Here is a 19031-nt window from a genome sequence, read left to right as displayed (position 1 = left end):
AGACTGTGTTCAATTACATATGCTAATTTAGAATAGGCAGATCTAAATGCAGGCTCCTTATGTCTGAACCTGTGCTCCCCTTCCTTTATAATGGAGAGTATTGGTTTGCAGATTTGGGGAGCAGGAGGCTGAGAAGACAGGAAAAAAAAAAGAGCTTTTAGTTTTGAGCTGGGGGAAAACAAAAAGCCTTTATCAATGGCCTGGTTCTGATCACCAGTCAGACACAGCCATGTTTTGACTCAACTCACAGTGTTGTGAAGAAATAGCTACTTTATACATTTTGAAGCTTTGCTTTAAAAATTATTCACAAAACAACATAAGAAATAGAATAATTACTGATTCATACATAATATGAAACTTCTTTTCCTGGCCTGCATTTCAGATTAACATGCCAAAATCCTGAGGTTCAAAACTCCACTTAAATAAAGCCCTGTGGACTTTCAGGAATGTCCTTGGCATAAGGTTTAATAAAATATTTTGAATTGCATATCTATCTGAATTTAATTAATTGGGGATAGTTGAATGGCAGTGGAGCTGGTTTGCAAATTGCTCAACTCAGACTGATATTAATGTTACAATGTCAGCTTCCAGCACAGTGCCTAGAGAGCAGCGCACAGGGCTGCAAAGGGAGCAACATCGGCCAGAATGGGTGCAGATCAAAGTCATGAATGGGTGCAGATCTGTCCTCTCCCTCCATTTCCACCAGCCTGTGGAGCAAGGAAGCCTTTGCAGCTCAGATCTGCCTGGGGATTCTCTCGCAGCGCAGCAGGAGGGCGGGGAAGGTGTGAGCCTGCTCCACACCTGCAGTTCCTCTTTGGGTCTTGCAGGGGTGGGACAGCAGCAGGCTTTGGATTCCCAGGAACATGCAGGAGGCATCTCCTCTGTAGGACAAGGAATGATGTGGATGGATGAAGAGCAGTGTGGTGTGAGTGCTGTTGGGGGTTCTTGCCTTGGAGAGCAGTTTCTATATCTCCCTCCTCAAGGTGATGCTTCTGTGGCTCATCTGAGTGCCTTTTTTTACTGTCTCATGACAATGCTGAGTCATTTTAGACTTAATCTTTTACCCTGAGATTGGTAATTGTAGCTGTTTTCTGGCTTAGTAGTGCTTATTAAGTAGAAACATTCCTGACTCTGGGCTCTGAGAAATAGGAAATAACACCAGTCTAGCCCTGAGGTCACCAGGATCTGAAACCCAGCTGAAGCTGTTCAGGACCATTACAGGTCACAGATGCAGATGGATTTGTATCAGGTGATAATGAGGTCCAAAGGCTCCAGCACATATTCCTTAAGATTTACCTTTACCCTCCCAAACAGTCCATTACCTCAGCAGCTGCAAGATTGAATGACAGTAAGGACCTAGAGAATGCAAAGTTATGTAGCCTCATACATTCATATGACCTTATATATTTATATGGCCTGCCATCCACAACTCTGAACTTTGTTTCACTCTCAGCCTTGCTCACCAGTCACCAGTAAAAATACACACACCCTTTAGTGTTGAGCTGCTAATGAGAGTTAGTGGTCTGTCCTTTTTAAAGAAATGAAATGGATGAGACTTGTTAACATATTTATAAGTATGCACTGGGTTTAATTCGAAGTTGGAATAACGAGTGTAAACAGACCACAGCCTGAAGTATTTTAATTTGTGTGTTTAAAGTTACACTTACTGTGTCTGTAAGTTGGATTTTGGAAATGGAAGATTTAATACTGGAACGCTTCCCTGAAAATAAATATTTGGGGCCCAATAACTTATTAAAAACAGGACGCTACTTTAATAATTTTAGTAAACTGAGTGCCTAAAACAATTTAATTGCTGTACCATGTGAAATGGTTGAGGGAACCTTGTATCTGGATAACAAATGCCGATTTAAAAGCTGTGTAATTATGAAACCATGATATCCCCACAGGTCTGAACTCATTACCCAAAACATTGAAAATAACCTTTTTGTTTTATAAGCATAAGAACGCACTCCAGGGTGTAGTTCCTAGAGTGTACACACTTATTGAATGCTTGAAGCATTTAGCTTTTCACCTATTTCTTCACAGCATACTGGAGCACATGCATATGCAGCTTTTCGGGTATGGTTTCTGTGCCATCAGTGTAGTTGTCTTTTTGTTTAAGTACCTCCCAGGTGGAAGAGCAGTGCTGATTTCAGATTCAGACGAGCTGAGAAGTGTTGTGATCCGCGTGTCCGTGTCCTGGCTCACCGGCCTCTGCGGGCTCTGAGCTTTGTCTCTGTCACATACCAAAGCGCTGGGTCACCAAACACAGCCGGGCTGTTTTCTAGAGCCAACATCATTGTTTCCCAGCTCTTCCCACGTGGCCCATGCGACCTGGCCTGGAAGGGCTCGGGGGTGCGTGCCCCTGCTCCTGCAGCGCTTTGTTCCTCGCTGCCCGGCGCTCTCCGCCAGACCCGTTCTGCTGATCAAAGCGGCATCCAAACCACGGCAGTCCCCCTGTGCCTCCCCAGCCTGCTGGGAGAGCCTGCCCGTGGTGCTGTTCATCCAGGCAGCTCCCTAGAAACCTTCCAGCATGCAGGTGCCTGCAGTTCAGTGCAGGAGGAGCCTCATAATACCCGGTGTCTCTATACCCAGCCTGCGTGAAACTTTATGCTGTTATTGCCTGCTTTCGTAATTCATCTGATCACTGTATTCAGCCTCTCAGAATCGTGCCTTATTTCTCTCTTTTCTCCCTTCCCTCCCTACTTTCTTGGCACAACACTGTCAGCAGCTCATCTCTCAACCCTAATGAATTACCCTCAGCCTGTGATTACAGGGCGCCTTTGCCTGTTTCATGTACTGTGTCTTCACTGACTGTTTCTTTCACCTCCTGCACTGCTATCAGCTTGGCTTGACTCAGGCAACCAGCACAGCCAGCCAACATTTTAAGTAAGAGTCAAGGGGAGCCTTACATTTTGGATAGATTTTGTTTTATTTAGGTCATTTTGCACTCAACAGTGCTCAAATGTGGGGAAAGTGGTAATGTGTTCACATTTTTTTAATTCAGTTTCTTCATTTCCATCATGCCTAGCCTTTCTGAGGCAGCAGTAGGAAATATAACTAGAATTGAACATATATATGGAGTAATATATAGTATGTGTACATAGCCTTTCATATATCTGTGCACTATCTGTGTCCTTCATATATGTTGCCTGTATCCTTTTATTGTTAGGAGACTTGGGGAAGAAGCAATAGAATTCTTGGCCAAAACAAGGGAATGTTATGGTTTCATGTTGTTCATATTTTTGCATTTTTGTGACTCAGATAAAAGCTCTGTGTGTTGCAGTCTGATTTGAACAAAGTCAGGAAAAGCTCTTTCAAGCATTCTGTGAAAAGCAGATTTTGTAAGCATGACTGCCAATGACTAGATGCTTTCCAACACGTTGTTTTCTTGCAGAGATCAAGCCCAAGCTTCCAGCAAAGTTTTCTGCCCATGGACCTCAGATTGTCAGCATTCACCGAGTTTATATTCAGACACGGCCAGAAAAGCGCATTAATTTTACCATAGGAAGCCGAGCCTACTTACTCCCAAAAACATCTGTGGTAATTAAGTGCCCCGTGAGAAGGTTCCAGAAGTCCCTTATCCGCTGGGAGAAAGATGGACAGCACTTACAAAACTCCAAAAGGCTTGGCATCACTAAGTCAGGCTCGCTGAAAATCCACTCTCTGGAAGCCAGGGATATCGGTGTGTACCGGTGCATTGCGGGCTCTGTGCACGAAACCTTTGCGCTCAAGCTCATCGGGACTGACAACAGGCTCATCGAGCCCCCGCCCCCTCGAAAGCAGCCCGGCGAGACCAGCGGCACAGACCACAACGAGGCCAACAGCCTCGGGGCCAAATGGCACAAGATGAGCAAAATGTGGCAAATGTGGAGCAAGAAGAACCAGCTCTACCTGGGTGACAGGCAAGTCAGTGACCAGCCATTCCTGCGGAACCTTGGAAGCTTTGGAAGTAATTCAGCAGAAGACTTCAGCTCTCGAGAGTTCAGGAACAAACGCTTGGAGGCTGCAGTTCTCCAGGGTGCCTACAGCATGGACACGGTGCAGTTCGAGGAGCTCATGAGGAACATGAGCCAGCTCATTGAAACTGGAGAAGTCAGTGATGACTTGGCCTCCCAGCTCATCTACCAGCTGATTGCTGAATTATCCAGGCGTCCGCAACCAACTGCTGAAAAATGGACGGGGGCCCAGGATGAGAAAGTTTCCTCGAAACTCACAAGCAAATCGCCAAACGAATCCGAAGGTTTCAGCACAAAAACGGCTGATAAGTTAATGTTTGACCAGAAGGTTCCAGTTATTATGAGGCAAAAGGAAGTTCCTCAAATTTCCTTCAAAAAAACAGTAACTGTACGAATTGGAAATACAGTTTTTCTGACCAAGAATACTCATGCTGTCAATCTACTGTGTGAAACAGCTGGTATTAGTGAAGTGAAATATACTTGGACAAAAGATGGCGAGACATTAAAAGCCTCTGCAAAGTAAGTAAATAGTTTCTCTTTTACTTTTGAATGACCTATTGTGTCACTGTCGACGGAAAAAATCCACCCTGCTGTGCAATATTAGAACATACTGTTGTAAAAATGAGATAAGCATGGCCATTGGGCCTTCCATCTTTCTAGTTAAGTAATTTATTTTTATTCTTTCAAGTGTCTGTCATGTTGTTTAGCTTTACTGACATCCAAGTGTTTGGCCATTTCCAGGATACTACATAGGACAATTTACTATTTTTATAAGGTGAAGTGTTTAAGATGTCCTGGCTGTATTTTTTTATCTGCTTTAATCATTTCAGCTGTGTCAGAAAAAAAGCAGATTTACCCTCAAATTAGAGAGGCTATTGGATTCATTCAGATACTAAATACAGTGGGAACATATTAAAAACATCTGCCGTGGTATAGATGAAAAGAAGTCTTAGCTCTTACTCATTTTAAGAAGGGAAAATATCAATAGTACCCTCACCATTCTTCAACAAACTACTTAGGTATTACTGGAGCTGCATAACTTCAGTTGAAAAAGAAAAATATGAGCTTTTATGGATGCTTTTCAATACTTTAAAATATTTCTGTTGAGGACAGTGAAATTCAGAATAATAAAGAACCTGTTTTACCATCACATTTGAGAGCTGACAAATGAGTACAGCAAGCTGTTACAATCAGATATTTGCTCAAGACTGAGCAAATACTTCCACTTCAGTGCTGATAAATTAGAAGCTCACCTGGTAATATTAACATTAACTTTGTGTGTGAGCCTCTTGGAATTATAGCTAGCTCTTGAGTAATGAAAAAACTGGTTCTAAAATGATAAAGGTACTTTTGGATATTTCTCAATATATTTAACTGATTAAATGCACTGCCAAGAAAAATATACTTCTGCAGGGCTATCAGTTAAAGCAAAGACACCCAAACTAAGCCATTTTAAAAATTGAAAATATTTTTGGAACCATGTTGCTCCCAACAGTTATGTTTATTTTGTGAAATGTGCATAATTTTCCATTAATTTGTGGCAAGTGATACTTCAATTTTTGTGGACATGATGGTGTTTTGTTTACTCACGAGTGTGTTTGCTTCCTAATTTTAGGCCAGAGTGATATTCTTGCACTTAAGGCATATATTAGCAAAGTAGTTTTATTTCCTAATTCTTTTCCCATAACTTTTCTTATACACAAATTTACATATATGTGTGTGGACCCAAAAGTGAGGTTAATAGCATTGCATCTGAAAGAGTGTGAGGAGGTAAATAGTCTTTATTTTTCAGGTTTGTAAAGAGGGATGTATTTGAGCCATGCAAGAGGTCGCTTGTTTTGTTGAGACACAAGCTATTTTGTGGGGTTTTTTTTGGGTTTTTTTGTTTGTTTTTGTTTTTTTTTTTTTTTAATCTATTGTGTAAATTTACTCAGTGTGGGAAAACACCAGCTGCAGGTTTTTTGGATGTGCTGAGTCATGTGTGGCAAGTCATGTAACTTAGTGCTGAGAAAGGGAACAGAGGAGAAAACTTGTCATTTTCAGCCTCTTCCCCAGGCTGTGATCCTCCTCAGAGGACAGGAAAGGTATTCAAGACACCTGTGAGGTCTTGGTGGAAGACTTTGGCTTCAATGATGCTATTTTAAAAAAAGCCCCAACAACCCCAGCCCTACAGTAATTTGAAAGTCAGATCAGGCCGTAGATTTGTGAATTCCCCAATCCTGCTGAAAACCAAGCTTGCTCCGGAGGGATCGATTTCTTGCCAAGCCTAATAGTTTTAATTGTGGTATTCTGATTTATTCACACTTTTGTGCCCAGGGGATCCTGGTTTGTGGTAGCAAATGCACTGCCCTTCCAAGGGCTGCAAGTGGGACACAGCCCTGTAGGAGAAGGAGATCTGAGCAATCTTCCCTGTGTGTATCCCTGAGCGCTCCCCTTCTGCCACCAGAGAGGAGGCAGAGCTGTGGCTGCCTCTGCTGCTCTGGATCTGCAAACTCCTAAAAAGGAGCTTTGCTGCTCTGTCTGTAACTCTTGCAAGGGGATTCAGCTGGGTTTGTCCCTGGGTAGTAACCCTTGTATTTCCTTGGTTATTGTGCAGGGTGATCCTGGACACCACTGGAAAAGTGCAGATTCGGAATCCTACTCAAAAGGAGCTTGGTACCTATGGATGCCTGGTTGTTAATGACTCTGGTTTTGACATGGAAACATCACTGCTGTTGCGTGCAGGTAAAACAGTGGCATTCCACAAAACCAGGCTTTTACACACACACACACACACACACACACACACACACTCACATATATATACCTACACATAGACATATATGTGTGTATAAATATATGCGTATAAACACCCATGCCCACTGCAATGTGAAATAGTTTCTTTTATTGGCAACCCATGAAACTCTGCCTGATTTAATAGGCAGCAGTAAGATGATCTTGTTGCTCTAAAACCACAACAGGTCTGAACATAGTCTGCCTGTATCTGTCCCACCTGTCTTTCCTGGCTGCTGCTTTGCAGACTGAATTCTGTTCCAAACATGATGAATTTAAACACAAGATCTATGTTTAGAAGTTAAATGAAGCTTTTGAAACTTACTATCCCTTTAATTTCAAAGAGGTGCCTGTCATCTTCTCCTCTGTGTTAAATATGACAAATCTGGAAGCCAGCAGTTTCTCGACAGTTGTTGGAGGTGCAATCGTGGCTAGAATGGGAGCAAATATTTTGATTGAATGTCCAGTGAAAGGTAAGTAAGAACTGCACTGATGTTGCTTGTAATGTTGGAATCAGAAATTCACCTTACATCTTGAAATAAATTACCATTGAAGCCCGAAAATAATTGATCATTAGTGTTTTTTATTAGGCATGTCACCCACACCAGTCCTATTTATTTTCTGCCTGTCACTTCAATTTACATACACATCTGTATGTTCAGGGTTTCCCTAAAATGGGCTTTCTTTCCAAGAAGTGGTCTAGGGCTCCATTACAGAGCTTAAAGCCCACCAGAGTGAGGGGCTATCTTGCACTAGCGAGCATGGCCAGCTGACTTGCTCATCAAAGAACTTGCCTGATCCCTGTTGGAGATGCACATCTGTCTAGACTATTGTTAAAACTGAAAATGAAATCTCCAGCCGTAGCCTAATAGAACTTTAAACCTGATGGTGAAGTAAACTCACCTTTTAGATCCATCAGTCTGCAGCTGCAGTGAGGAAACAAAGGAAAGTGCCGAGCTATGAGAGAATACAGATATTTTCTAGCTCAACATCTGTGGATGAAGAATAATATTAATCAGAATTAACATGCATTAAACAGTTCACTGTTTCATTTTCTTTTCTAACCCGTTGCTGGAAAGGTACCTATTTTCTTTTTAATCTTACCATTGCTATCTGTGAAGTTTGAAGTGTAATATTTCAGTCACAGCAGCAATATTCTGTCAAACATTTAATAAGCTGAGCTCAGCCTTTTGTGAAGATGATGTGTGAAAGTGCAAATAACCACGAACGTTGCAAGTGAGTGCAAAGAACGACCTCAGAGCAGCCAGTGTGCTGCTCACATTTATGTGCTGGGAAATGCATATCAGAGGGTGTTGATACTGAACCAGGGTAGTGATAGAAATATATATATGCAAATAGCTCTGCATACAATAGTGGCGCCAGGCTGACATATATTAGGACATGTGGCTCTGCTATTCACCATTGTACCAAGGCTAATTCTTTGATGAAGTAATATTTTCCGACTATAGTTTGGCAACTCCGTGTATAACTGACCTACATCTCAAATTCAGCAGAGAGTTCATGTCACACTGTTAATATTAATATTGTTAGGATGGGTAAGCAGTTAGCAATTTAAATATAAATTAATATTTTCACATGGGACTGTAGATTTCCAAATGCTTTAGAATTGTATATATTGGTGAGCCAAACTTTAGTTATGCTGAGACACCAGTGTTGACTTAGAAAATGATTTATCTAATTGCTTTATTTCCTGTCACTGCCAAGGAAGTAAGTATTACTGTTTGTGAATAAAATAGAGCTTACATGTCTTAAAATGTCACTAAGTCTGGAAGCAGAAAAACTTTTGCAATGATGTAAGCAGAGTTTTCCTGTTCTTCTTTCCTTAATGGAAAGTAATAAACCACTGACTTCAGAAGATTGAATTGAATAACACCTTATGCTGATACGTTTGTTGGATAGGTGGGACCCACAAATTTGTCCATTTGCACTGTAGGAGGATGAGAACTTCATTGTGAATGCTGATAAAAGATGATGTGAACGATCAGACCTGCAAAATAATGATAAGAGAGCCCTTCTTGTAGAGTCAGGGAGACCTTGGCTGGATCTGCAGCACCTCTTCCTCGCTGCCCTTCCTCCTGACTGCTCTGCAGAGGATGTGTTTGCCCTGGGAGTTTCACTGAGTGAAACATCACTGGATGAGCCTTTGTGTTCTCCATGTTCTGCCAGGAGTTTTTCCAGGATCCTTCAACACAGACATTACTCATGCAGATTTCTCACTGGTGTCACATCTGGTCTTTGGGACTCCTGCTAGCCCCCAGAATAGTTCTCCACAAGAAGAACCATCTAATGAATAAAGTGTCTGTGTGCGTGAAGAGTATTAGTGCCATGTCAGTAGTGGAATTATTACTTTTAAATTTCTTGGCGACAGTGAACTCTGAGGGGTTTTTTCTGTAGAATGAATAACATAAAGGCCATTTTTAGAGTTGTTCAATCCATAGTTTCTTCTGCAAAGAAATTAACCTATTGAAGATACAAACTTTAATATTTTGTGCAGCATTGACTTTAGGGTACAAGCTTTTTTTCCTTTTTCGTTGTTGCTAATTTGGTTCTTTTATCCTTTTGAAAGCCTTTCTCTCACACTCTAAAAATCATATTGAGATTGAAAAAAGCTCTTTGAATTCTTGAAGACCAGTGTGTCCTAGTGAACAGAAGAGCATCAAAGAACAGAATAAGAAAAGTTAGCTGAAGTGTACAAACTGATAGTTTCTCTTTCTTTTCTCTTTTTAGTTTATAACAAGACTATTTTTCCACTAATTATAATAATCTCACTTTTATAGCTCCCACACGAGCATACGTTAGAAGATATTCATAAATTCTGGGTGGATTCATATTCCATTCTTACAGCCAAGAGCTTTTCAATCAACACACATGGTATAAATATCAATACTGATTGCTCCAAATTGCTTTTGGATAACAATTATTGTATTTGCAGAAAAAAAACGTCTTGTGATTATTGCTAAAATAAACTAAAACTGTCAGACTCCATTTATTGTAAAAACTTTGAAAGTTCTAAGTTGAAGTAGAATAGAGTGAAAATATGAATAAAATGTGCGTTGTCTGCCGCTTGCTGGTGAGAGCAGGGAAGTGACACACACCGAGCTGAGGTTGTTTACGCTTCTCTTTGCAGCTCTGAAATATTGGCACACAGGCCTTGAAAAGTAGAATCTGCACCTTCATCCAAATTCTGCATTCCTATGAATACATTTTGGCTCCCTAATAATAACATACTGATAAAAAATTATGATAAATACACAAAGCCTGTTGAATCTTTTTGCACAGAATTTTCACAAAGGTGGACCAAGTACTTGCTGTCAGTGTTGGAACATGAAACAGGTCCAGAAAAATCAAGATTTTGATTTTTCCATCTGTTGCTTCATTTACCCTCACTATTCCAAATGTAACTGTGATGCTGTTCTGTGTCCTCTATGCTTACCCCTTTAGAAGACATCAATGAAGAAATATAGAAGTTTAATACATAGGATTTTGGCTTCTCCTTTCTTTTAGGTTTTTTTTTTTTTTTTGTATGTTCTAAAGGATATTGATAATAGATTTCAGAAGTTTAAAGGACTGTGTACAGATTTATTTTATGAGGAAGGAGTGACAGTATTTATAATTAGTATAATAGAAGGAAAATCTTTTGCTGCTATGCTTTTTTACAGTAAGTGTGTCTTCATTAGTATTTTTGTTGGGATCAGCCTTAAGCAGGAAGGACTGAAAGATGTTCAAAAGCTTAACTGTGCTTTGATTTGTGTCTGGTAACAGTGTGGGAACCTGAAAACTGAATCCCTTAGGATATAGCTAAATTGAAGGGTGTGCCTGGGGACTATATATACTTTGCCAGTATTATGGGCAGTATGGCTGAGGGTCCTGGCAAGATTGACTGCATAGTTCAAAGCAGCCCTCATCCAAACACACATTGGGTGTCTTCTGGGACATTGGTACCTGCTAGGTCTCTATAAGAACACATTCCTGAGGCCTTCCACTACTTTCTGAGGCAGATAGAGCCTCGGGAAGGTGGGAGGAAATCCATAAATTGAAATTGTTTACAGCACTGATTTTTTTTTCTCTCACAGCTTTGCTGATTTGAAAAGAAATTTCCTTTAAATTCCTAATTCAGGAAGGGTTAAGATGGATTGTGTTAGAGGAAGGTAAAATTTCAAATACTTCTGACCTCAGTTTGCAAAAAGCTGATGAGAAGTTGCTTTAACAAAGTTTAACAAATTCTAATTATGTAAAGGAAGAGATTGCCTCAGTGCTTACCACCTGCTTAAATGACATAGAGGAACAAGTGGTTAAATTTACAGTGAAGAGAGAGTAGGGTGCCCCAAAGGCTGTTTTGGGATCTTTGATGCTTAACATTTTTATGAAAGTTCTCTTAAGGAATGTGATAACTGAGTTGACTAAAACTGTGAAGAATAAAGATTTATAAAGGCTGTTGTATCTGAAACTTACTGCAAAGAGTTGCAGCAGGATGTAACATTTAAAAGCTAGATGATCTCAAAGGATTTTCAAAGTTGATATTTGCAGAATAAATGTGTATATAGAACAAATAACCTTAAAGGCAGACAAGTGCATGTGGCTGTGCCTAAAGGTCTGACAGTCAGAGAAAGGTCTGTGCAGTGATGGTTCTCAGCTCCATGGATCACTAGCACGCTTGCTGGGTGTTACCCAAACCAAAACTAATGGCAGAGGAATAGATAAAATAATAGAAAATATAAATTAACCATTCTTTAAAGCTGTGGTGAATCCTGTTTGCAACTTGCTGACCTCATCTCAAAAGTGATAGAGCTGGAAGACATAGAAAGAAGAGCAGTAGAGGAAACAGGCATGATCTAAAGGCTACTTCTGGTCCTGGAAGGTAGGAAGGTATGTTGAGGAAGGGTTATGCAATAAGTGCCATGACTTTTGTACTCTGCCTACACATGCCTAGGTGTCCATTGTTAGACAGAAAGTGCAGAGTTACGTGGACTTCAGGTCTAACTAAGGATAGCAATTCTTGTATAGTGCTTTGATTTCTGATAAAATTATATTTTTGAAGTCCATGTATATGTATCTACTTTATGATGTTGAATGCCTGATGATAAAGTGTGATCCCTGGTGATGCAGCACCGTTATTCAGTGAAGTGAAAGTATGATTATATAATTACACCAGCTGGGTAAACCAGTCTCTGCTAACAGTGCTGAATTGTGGAAGTGTCCTAATGCACACCAACTGAGTCTTTCTTGGGGGTTCACTGCAGAATTCACTCTAGCAGTTGCTAAATAGAGTTGCCTTATTTTAAATGCCTGATTTTGAAAAATATTAGCCTTAAACTTCTACAGCTGGAAAAAAGATTAAGTTCTCTTTGACAGCCAGAGAGTTAAACAGAACCCGACAGAGCTGCGGCAAGAGCGGGGTAGGAAGGGGTCTTGCTTTGGGAACCCGTCTAAGGAGGTCACCAGATGTTGGTAAGAATACCTAAATCCTGCCAGATGCTGCTACCACCTAGGAAGAGGGGCTGCTGCATGGCTGGTAGGAAGCAGGAGGGGTAAGGCTTTGAAAGATTGCCAGAGAAGGGGCAGTGTCAGAGGGCAGGCTGGGGATAACACTGAGTGCCAAAATGTCCCATGCTGGCTTATTCCTGGTGAAGCTGGCAAGATTCATGCAGGTAATTTCAGTAGCAGCAGGTTTAGGCTTTTTAGGGTTCACTGGAAATTGATTGCCCAAGCATAACTCAGATGAATATAAAGGCAGTTTGAGAATTATGCTGGGGGAAATACGAAGGTGTAGCAGTGGAAGCAATTGCTGTGTGAGTTACACTCAGTGCACCGGAGGTGTTGGTGGGTGTAAGGCAAATAATAATCAGCTGACATTCATTGTGTGGGTGTAGCTGACCCAGAATTGTTTCCTCTGAAAGTGGACATGCAAATTTAGCCTCTGAAATAAGGTAAAGTTCTAGTGAAGTGCAGCAAAATATACTTTGTGCCAGAACAGTTCTGCCTTGCTCTTGAATGGGAAACTCAGAATACTTTATGAGATTCTGCGTAGCTGGGGGGAAAATTTCTGAAGACATATCCAGTGTTTTAGAGCAGGTAGTTAGTAGGCCAAGGTTTTTATGGTGTGTAATATTTCACAGGGCTTTCAAGGTTGGAGGAAATTTGTTTTTGAACACTGAATATTTTAAGGGCACCCTATAGTGCAGATTCTTTTTTCTCTTTTTTTAAACGCGTGTTTTGCAGTCCCATCCGGAGCTAGAGCTTTTTTTCCATAACATTTGCTGTCCCAGGGCCACTCATGGTGGAAAATGACTTTTTTCATGGAACATTGAGTATTGTAGAGCTGCTCCAGTGCTAGTGGAAAATAACCTGTGTTTGAGGTCAGAAAAATAGATTAAACTAATTTTAAAGTTTTATGGCCACTTAGGTCTATAGAAGAACTTTTTAAGAGGATTCAGATCCGTTGCAAGAGTAAGATTTGCATTTTCAAGGTTTTTCTAAGACTAAGAAGGCCTGAGTTCAGGAATGCATCTTTGTTCATGAAGAACAATTACAGCCATCCTGAATTTTAAGTATGTGTTTAATTGTATTCCCTGATAGGGATGGATTTAGACTCATGCCTAAGTGATTTCCTGACTTGGAGCTGTAGAATATGAGTGCTTGATTCTGCTACTCTCTGGATCCAGTGAAAGATCTCCCATTTAGGATCTTTACTGCACTCAGGGATTCTGAGCCTTTGGCAGTTTGGGGGAGTTGGGTCTTTGGGCTCATTCTCAGCTGCATCTGCGTGGAGACGGGGTAGGAAGGAAACAAAGGTGGCTACAGGCCATCTCTTCTCTCTTCCTCCTTCCCCTTTTGGTACTCTCTGGGGATCAAACCAGGAATTATTCAGCTTGTAAGTATTCTTGCTACAATTCTGTAATGAAAAAAGGCTCCTGAAGACAGTGTGGAAGTTATTTTTATTTATTTAAAGTCCCTGTGTAAATCAATCTGTAAGTAAGCAAGAGTCAAGCATCTGCAGTAAAATTCAACCTTGTGCCCAGGACAAAATCCTCCATGAAGTACTACAAATATATCCCAGAGTAATTTCAGCTCCTTTAAGGGAAGCAAAAAAAAAAAAAAAAAAAAAAAAGAAAAAAAAACACCAAACAAACAAAAAAAAACCCAACAAAAAAAAAAAAAACCAAAAAAAAAAAAACCCAAAAAAACAACAACTTGGTTTTGGCTTATTTTTGCTTAGTTTAGTTTCTACCTGCTTAAAACTCTTAGGTTTTTATTTACATGAGTTCTAAAGGGTAAAACAGAGGTTTTAGGCCTTAACTACTTGCCTGCTATGAAAAATTTGAACTTTTTCTTGGTGTTGATGGTATGCTTGAACTCTTTCCTGCAGTTCCTGTGTAGGAAATTTGGTGCTTTTCACAGTGCAACTGGAAGAGCCTTGTCACAAGAGGAATGTGGGAATTGTGTACTTTGTCTGCTCTTTCCCAAGAGTTCCTAGCTGAGACTCAGCTCAGTGTGCAGTGCTGCATACCAGTAGGGAAGGGAAATCTTATCTCAGGAGCAGTAAATATGGAGACTGATTTCTAAAGAAGAAGCACTGTAAATCTGCACAATGGAAGGTTTTGCACCTGAAATGTGCTAATGCTGACTGCATGCTGGGGTTGTGATGGGCTATGAGATGGAGTTTTATGCAAGGTACTCCTAAGCAAAAAAAGTAAGTGCACACCTAAAACTAGTTTTTCTTAGTGTCCTCTAACAGTAGGAGTTTCTCCTGATAGGAATTCCAGAAATGAAAATATAAACAAGAACTCTGTCTCATGAGATGTACAGCAGAAAAGGATTTTTCACTGGCAAAAGGAACATACAGAAAAAGTGAAGCTGTCCAGAAGAGTTTGAAATGCATGTACTGCTTTGCCCAAGAATGTGAAGGAGCTGGACTATAGGGATGTCTTTTTCTCCAGCTTTATTTCTTTAATCTGTTTCTAGGGTGTCTATTAGGAGATATCAGCCTTTTTTCTGAGTGGTTTCTCTACTCTGTCACTTTGGATGCCCAACTCTGAAAGTTTTTATCACATTTTGCCCTCCAGTTTTGGGTTCCCCTGAAAGGCAGGGTTAGAGGGCCCTGAATTCTGCCATAGAGTTGTGTCCTGGCTGCAGAGTCCTCATCTCTTCTCCTCTCTTCTCCTCTCTTCTCCTCTCTTCTCCTCTCTTCTCCTCTCTTCTCCTCTCTTCTCCTCTCTTCTCCTCTCTTCTCCTCTCTTCTCCTCTCTTCTCCTCTCTTCTCCTCTCTTCTCCTCTCTTCTCCTCTCTTCTCCTCTCTTCTCCTCTCTTCTCCTCTCTTCTCCTCTCTTCTCCTCTCTTCTCCTCTCTTCTCCTCTCTTCTCCTCTCTTCTCCTCTCTTCTCCTCTCTTCTCCTCTCTTCTCCTCTCTTCTCCTCTCCTCTCTTCATGCTCCACTCCAGTCTGTAATAGGTCCCTGAATTCTCTAAAGCAATCTTTTTTTTTTTTCCCTTAGCTCAGGACTCAGTCTGAGCATTTGCCTTAATACTGTTAATGGTAACCTAACCAAAAGCCAGTGAAGAGGTCAGAGAAGGAGCTTGATTACAAATACCAGTTATTCTTAAGCACATAGCCCAATATTTCCCAGTCTCACTCTCAGAGAGTGAATTGGTTTCCATATAATACTAAGGTGGGAAAAGAAATGGAAAATGAAATGCAAAATCTTGAAGGGTCCTCAGAATGGTTGTGAAGAGGCCAGCTCAGAGGGGCTCAGCACACAGTTCACATAACAATAATTAACTCCTAGATAAAAATCTTACTCCTTGATAGTTTGGGGTAAAATAGAGTGCAGGGGTGTTGTGATTATTCCCACTGCTGTTTTGAGCTCTAACAGCTCCCCTGAATGGGTGCACCCGAGGGTATCCGTGTAACATCAGCTGCAGTGTGCAAAGCACTGGTGCTGCTTTTAAGGTGATCTATTTAACTGCTTGTTTTCCAAGGATTCCCCCTCACACACTCTTTATCTCTTACTGCCAGCACCCCTAGGATGGCTTGGGTGGATTCCTGGTGCATGACAGCTGGACTGGCTGCTGGCCTGTGGTGCAGGGCTCTGTCTGCACTTCTCCTCAGACCTACAATTTATGTTTGTGTGCTCACATTATTCACTTGAGTAATGGTCTGATTTACTTGTGTGTGTGGTATTACTCACTTGTTTTCCCTAAAGAGAAACAAATACAGCTCTTTGGAGAAAGAAAGAGGAATCATTTGCTATAACTTGAGTTTAAGGTGTGTGACAGATACCCAGTTTTGAACTTAAAATGAGTGGCAAAGCTATTCTGCAGATGTCTTCTGCAAACTGAACTCCAGTTCACATTTTAAAAGGCTCTTCATGTCTCTGAATGAGGCACACGTCGAAGAATAGAGACATGGCAATTTTTCTGGGACAGCTCTAGGATATAAAGTGTTTGGAAGAAAAATATTTGACTTTAGTTAAATCCTGGGAATGAGCTACATTTCTAAATGCTGTCATGAGAGCAGAGGGAGGACTATCATGAGGTGATATTGCACTGATGTTTGATAGAGGCTCAGGTTAAAAGTTTAAATTTGAACCATTCCAAACGTTTTTGTGCTTTGTGGAATTTGACTTGAAACCTTTTTACTTCAGTCCCATCTCAGCTGTGCTGCTTCTGGCTTCTTTTTGCCTCTGACTGGCCTGCTGGGTTTTGGTGCCAGTGAGGGTAGTCTGGCTGCAAACCTCTAGGCCTTAGAGTAAAACAGCTCAGATCCTCACAGCACCTCCTCAGCCCATCTGCAGAGTAAGTATGTATGGCTGAATGGCTGTGGAAAGTACACTGTAAAGGAAAAATGTCTGAGAATTATACACTTTAGCCAGAAATCTGGGTAAAATGGAAAAAAGACCCTTAAAGCAAAACCTCATCCTAATTCCAGATGGATTTTTCAAAGTGGCATAAAGCTTCTTCTAGAAACTTGAAAAACAACCTGGTTTTCGGACCACTGTGAATTCTGCAGATCTTGTTTTAATCAGCTTTATTCAGTAAAACACAATTCTACATCAGTTTAAAAGCATGGAACAGCTGCTAAATTGTCTAGAATAAAATCTGTGATTACCCAGAGAGTGTTTCTCTTCACTGCCTTTCTAGACAAAATGGCAGGGGGAGCTTTTTCCTTCAGTGAAATAGCAGGTTCCAAAAAATATGTCTGGTTCCTATTACAGCAAAGGAAAAACTTGAGGTGTGCATTGGAAGTGCTAAGCCAGTGATTGAAATGTTAAAGTTGTTCCTAAAGGCCATTCCACATCATGAAGACATCATCTGTAAAGTAATACTGCACAATGATCTGTGAGGAGAGGAGGCTGAATTAGCATTCAGTCCGGCTGGAGCTTCCAAATGTCCCACATTGGGGTCAGCTCCTGCAGCAGAACCTACTTGAGGAGTCTTCAGTGAGCACTGACCAATTTATTTAGTGAAAAAAAGGGTTCAGGTGAAAGTTTTATTCATCTGTGACCTGCCCCATCCCTGCACCTTTGTGCACATCTGTGGCTGCTCAATGTGCCACCTGTGCCAACTTACCCAGTGGTTTCCCCAGGATTTTGGAACTTGGAAAGAGCATTTTTGCTGCAGCAGCTCAACCAGAGCACATCAATGAGGTGACTGATTTGCCAACTTGCAAAATCTCTTTTTAAAGGCAAGTGTTTGAGGAAAATAAAACAGTTGAAGTCTTCCCACTGGTAGTGTGCCAGTGGAAAAATCATTTCATTAAAAATAAGCATTCAAACTAATGTATTGATTAAAATTGAAGATGACAAGTTATCTGCAAGAGCTGAGACTCTCAGAGTTCAAGCACTATAGCAGCAATGGTGATACACCTTTAGCTTCTGTACCACAGTAACTGAGATTGCTTAACAAGAGAACCCCTCTTTTCATTATTAATAGCTCTTTCTGTTCCCTTCCCTTCACCCTCTGTCATTACATGCTGTACAGATCACATCTGCAACTTGGAGACGTTGTCACAAGTGTTTTGGCATAAATTGGCCACATGTATTTTCTAATCTATTTTTTTTCTTCAAGACAAATATTGTTACCCCAAATTTTTTTCCTATTTTTTGATTAAAAATTCAATCTTCCTTCCTCCCTTCTGTCCTTCCTTCCTTGTGGGAGGCAGGCTGAATGAGAAGGTGCTGTGCAGATCGTTCCATCAGCTGGTCCCTCAAAGATGTGAATGAGATGGGTGAGCACATTGCTTTTTTAGGACTGGTAGCAGTCTGTAAAGCTGTCTTTGAGCTGGGCTTGCAGTATTGTTAGTGAGCAGAATTATTAGTAGGGGTCACAACTGAGAGGCTTTCTTGTGAGTGTGAAAACTGCTTGTTTTACTGCAGTGTTGTTACTTAGGTTTTCCCACTCTGTGAAATGACAAAGGAACTCAGGATTCTTGAATGCTGTGGTAGCAGTTAGCAACATAAACTTTATGGTTTATCTCTCACAATAAATGTTTTAATTATTTTCATTTTAAAGGCATTCCCAAACCAAATGTAACATGGCTGAAGGAGAAGGATGTTTTGCAAATCAATTCTTCCTTGGTTTTGAATGGCTCTTTATTTCTGAGGAATGTTTCCTATGGAGATGCAGGAACATACACTTGCAGAGCAACTAATGCTCTTGGAAAAGCTGAGGCTGCATCTGTTCTCCACATAACTGGTAAGTGCTAAATGAGAATTCCTTACTGATAACAAAAGCCAGCCAATTTATAATCAAAGGTTGACCATAAAATAGTTGGGGGCATATTTAACACTTTATTGGAAATTTGAAATTTTTGATTGCATCTGACTCCCTTGGATCTGTTCTCTATTTTGTGTTTCCTGTAATGTGGATCTAGGTACAGATGGTTTGACTTGTGACTTCAAGGTTGTTCCATCTTGCTTCCAGGTGACAAATAATCAGCCCTTAAACCACCTGACACATTAGGAACTAAATCCACTGCCATGTTACAATGAGCCCAGTGCTTCTAACTAGAGACACAGGGCAGGCCTCAGTATTCAGAATATCTTCAGGAAAATTCAGGAGAATGAAAGCAAAGGCTAGTTTTGGGTTTTGATGTTCATTTTTTTTTCATTATAGAGGCTAATAAAATATAGGGGTGTGGAAAAGAAAAAATTCTGATTATGAGCCCCAAACTCCTAGAATAGAAAATGTAAAGAAAAAACTCCATGTAAATACCTCTATTGTAAGTAGATTAATAATGTAATTCTGTATAATGCAATCATGCCTTGCAAATCACTGCAGTCATT

General features: G+C 40.7%; 1 protein-coding gene across 1 annotated transcript in view; it reads left to right on the top strand.

Annotated features, from left to right (window-relative positions):
- Positions 1-19031, top strand: part of ADAMTSL3 (ADAMTS like 3) — a 177417-nt gene that overhangs the window by 146307 nt on the left and 12079 nt on the right. Inside the window, exons 20-23 of the mRNA XM_068203801.1 lie at positions 3398-4478; positions 6556-6683; positions 7076-7204; positions 18259-18441. Of these exons, the coding sequence (XP_068059902.1) occupies positions 3398-4478; positions 6556-6683; positions 7076-7204; positions 18259-18441 (1521 nt within the window). The remainder of the gene's footprint in view (positions 1-3397; positions 4479-6555; positions 6684-7075; positions 7205-18258; positions 18442-19031) is intronic.

Source organism: Anomalospiza imberbis, chromosome 13 (assembly GCF_031753505.1).
Source record: "Anomalospiza imberbis isolate Cuckoo-Finch-1a 21T00152 chromosome 13, ASM3175350v1, whole genome shotgun sequence".
Classification (NCBI taxonomy): domain Eukaryota; kingdom Metazoa; phylum Chordata; class Aves; order Passeriformes; family Viduidae; genus Anomalospiza; species Anomalospiza imberbis.
Note: the sequence above shows the minus strand (reverse complement) of the source record. Positions and strands in the feature narration are given on the sequence as shown.